At 36.8% G+C, this 3,703-nt stretch overlaps 1 protein-coding gene across 1 annotated transcript; it reads right to left on the reverse strand.

Annotated features, from left to right (window-relative positions):
* Window positions 1,196-1,817, reverse strand: LOC110435349. The gene is made up of 2 exons (XM_021460820.1): window positions 1,651-1,817; window positions 1,196-1,479 (listed from the first exon to the last, which is right to left on the reverse strand). The coding sequence occupies exons 1-2, from the start codon at window positions 1,763-1,765 to the stop codon at window positions 1,265-1,267; spliced, it is 330 nt and encodes a 109-aa protein (XP_021316495.1). The 5' UTR covers window positions 1,766-1,817; the 3' UTR covers window positions 1,196-1,264.

Below are 3,703 nucleotides of genomic sequence, written 5' to 3' on the forward strand. Positions count from 1 at the left end.
AACCTCTGCAGAGTGTTAAATCTGGTATACTAGCCGTGCCCACGGATACGGGCGGCCCGGAAAACTGACGGAATAGATGGACACTGTTGAACATGATTAATGATGATAAATGATGGTTTAATATGTTGTTTATATGTGTTATTCTTAATTCTTGTATACATTGATCATGTGGTTATGGGATTTAGTTATGATTCCTTGACAATTGCTATCTAAATATAAATATGCTATCTACATATAAAAGCTAAATGCAGTCAAACCAGTGTCAGCTATTTGAGCCTCATGAACCCCTGGTTATACTTGTTGAGTACGATATGTGCTCACTCTTGCAATTTCCCCCACACCTCAGGAGAAGTTTTGGTCTTGTGATCAACCAGTCAGTTGGATCCTGTGGAGAGAAGTTAATACCCGAAGTTTAGAGTTGTCTATCCGCTGTTTGATACTAAAGGTTATCTCTTTTATACTAAGTACGTTATATATTTGTGCATTGTCTTTTGATATTACCCCTTACTTGTAGCTATATGTGAGATTTGGCTTTTTATACTCGCATATGGTGCATATCTGGTTTTGTTCTTAAAATCGGGTATTACAATTATGGCTATGAATTCTTATTTATCATCTGTCACTTATTATTCATATTCATATATTTATCTTATGTGACGCTTACCCTGCACGAGAGATAGATAAAGACATGGTTGTTAAGATCTCCATGACTAACATGCAGTGCTTATTGCTCATTATCCATTGCAAGTCCCTTCCCAGTGGTAAAAATATAAGTAACGATACCTGGAATACTCCTTGTTAAAATGCTACATCGGTATTATTTGTGCGCTTGCGGATCCTTTATTTATTTATTCCTAGAAAAACATATAGATTTAATACCAGCACTTCTATATCATGTTAGGATGACAACCTAGCTTAAGTGATATTAAGTAATTTTAATGCCTTGCTAGGGATAGGTTTAAAAGTCTATTTTTAGTAGTTGCGTTAAGAAGTGTCAACATAGAGTCGAGCAGAGAAAGGTTCCAGGATTCAGCCACTACCCTCACTGGTAGCAGGAACCTGGAAAATCTTGTGTTCGTTTTCCATCTGTGACGGTTGAGAGATATTCTATCGTTTTGGACGCTGACATGAGTTAACGCAGGTGCATGGTGGGTACATGCTCCTTGTCGGCCACATCAAAGTGTCAACACAAATGTTCAGGCTAAGAACACCTTTTATTTTTTTGGCATGTTCTTTGTACCACAAAAGTCACATCTTACAGAGCCTACACTAGTGGTGTAGCCCCATGTCTTGGATCTTTGTCGCAGCAGCATTCGTCCTTCATCGGGTTTTTCTTGCTGATGCAGTGGTAGCCAACACCAGTGTAGCCCCATCCTCGACAAGCAAGCATGCACCCATAAGGTCTGCAAATTGGGTACTGCCTGCAATCTATCTCTGCTCGTGGTTGTGGCAGTTTATTTTCCTGGCAGGAATTGAAGCCTACATATCCAACATAAAAAACATCAAACCAGACAGTATCAGAGACTTCCTCCTGCAGCACTAGGAGCCTACATATCTAACACACTAATTTCATTAAATTTATTGGAGCACTAACACTAGCTAATGTTTCGATATCATAAAAACTGAAGTATACATAAAAGTATGTTTTACCTGAGAGGCTAGCAGCTCGGCAGGAGGGTGACGTAGCAAACATGATCCCAAGAACCAAGAACAATGCAGCCCACAGGTACACAATCCTTGTCGTAGAGATCTTGATTAGTGCCATGAAGAAGAGAATCTTGCTACTCTCCTCTTTCTGTGACAAGGAGAAGATTTCTAATGTTTGAATTATGCATCTACTGTATTGGTATTTATAGGGAAGAACAACCATCCTCATTTAACATATGTATCTTAATAAGATTTATGTGATCTACTAGATATCTTGCACTAGTGTTTTGATATCTCAAACTATCTTATTATACTACAATAAATATACTTGAGTATCCAATCTAATCCCTTACAAAAACGTGTTGCCTTACATTTATGGTAGCTACTATATTAATTACATGAGCGCTCGAACATCTTCTTAGATGCTATTAAATACATCTATCTGGAGCAGTCCCCAGCTGCTGTCGATTGAGCAGTCACAATACAAGGAAAAAATGTCAGGCTGGACCCACTTTTTTTCATTAAGTATATATTTAGACCCAAAAAATAGTGTTAAGGATGTCAATGTGTCATCACATCTAAACCATCACCACATGTACCTTGTGATGTTTTCCCATAAAGTCATTAAAAATGTGTGGACATTCTACACAACTTATATTGAAAATTTTCTGTCCCTTTTATGAAACCAAATGTATGTCACAAAATAATTAGTCAACATGTGAAAATACAATTCTTCACAAATACCAAAGCCGGACTATGGTTAGGGTAGGTTTTTCTGATGAAACACTACTATGCTAGAACAACCAATCATTGTTAGGGCCATTGTCAGTCATTCTGGAGCCAGCAGTGGTTGCTTATCACTCGTGGTTCATAAGCCTATAGGATCCAGAAAATTTATTGGAAGCGCTATTCACCCGAAGTCACCTATCATTGCCAGCTCAAACCACCATCCATCAGTGAAATACGACTGCCGGGTCATGCGACAAACATGTAGTGGTATGTGTCATATTACTGTTAGCTAAGGATATGACCCCCAACATTGATATATTACTGATAGGTCATGCCACGAGCTGGAAGTGATATTTTCATATTACTATCGGGTTTTAAGATGACCAGATAATGTTCTTTAACCGCTACATCCACCTAACCTTCATATTTATTGATTCACCATTGTTGGATCCTACTATCACCATTGCTTCTGGTTAGAAAATAATTCTCCAAATGCCCTGCCTGTGACGACCTCTTATAGTCCAACAAGTCATTGGTTCACTACTTGTGTATCTATGTCTAATAGTAAAGATAGAAAATTTCTGCCACTAATTTTTTCATCCAGCCTAATCACTGATTCTGTCTCGGAACCCGCTTGTGAAGTCCCACGTCTGATTTTCTTTCCTGTGGAGATGTTCCCATCTGTGTCCTTTGTCTCACAAAGTCCCCGCATCCGTTTTTTCTTCAATGAAAACGTTATCTTCCGTGTGCATTCTCGAGTTCATTTTTTCTCTTTTTTTCCCTTTCGCTTTCTCACATTTAGTTGTGACTTTTTTGTTTCTTCTTTTTTGTCTCCTGTTTTTTCTTATACATACAGAAAAATAGAAAATAATGGATATAGTATTTTAAGTCTTTGAAATTCTAATCCTTTCCTAATAAATAAATATTTCCATCACTAAGGCTTGTTTGGAACGCAGTAATTTTTCCATGTTCCCGAACTCATTCCTACGAAATTTCTGCATAATTCCTGTGAAATCCATGCGTTCCAAATTGGCCCTAAGTTGATGGAATTTTAATTATATTAGGAATAAAGCTTATAATATTAGGATCTGGACGAGGCGATGGTCTAATCAATCTGTGGACTGAAATCTAGTTTGTCATCCAATCCATTCTATATCTACGTACCTATTTATATTCAGATCTATCTATCTATCTATCTATCTATCTATCTATCTATCTCTCTCTCTCTCTCTCTCTCTCTCTCTATATATATATATATATATATATATATATATATATATATATATATATATATATATATATATATATATATATATATATATATATA

Source organism: Sorghum bicolor, chromosome 5 (assembly GCF_000003195.3).
Source record: "Sorghum bicolor cultivar BTx623 chromosome 5, Sorghum_bicolor_NCBIv3, whole genome shotgun sequence".
In the NCBI taxonomy this organism is placed as follows: domain Eukaryota; kingdom Viridiplantae; phylum Streptophyta; class Magnoliopsida; order Poales; family Poaceae; genus Sorghum; species Sorghum bicolor.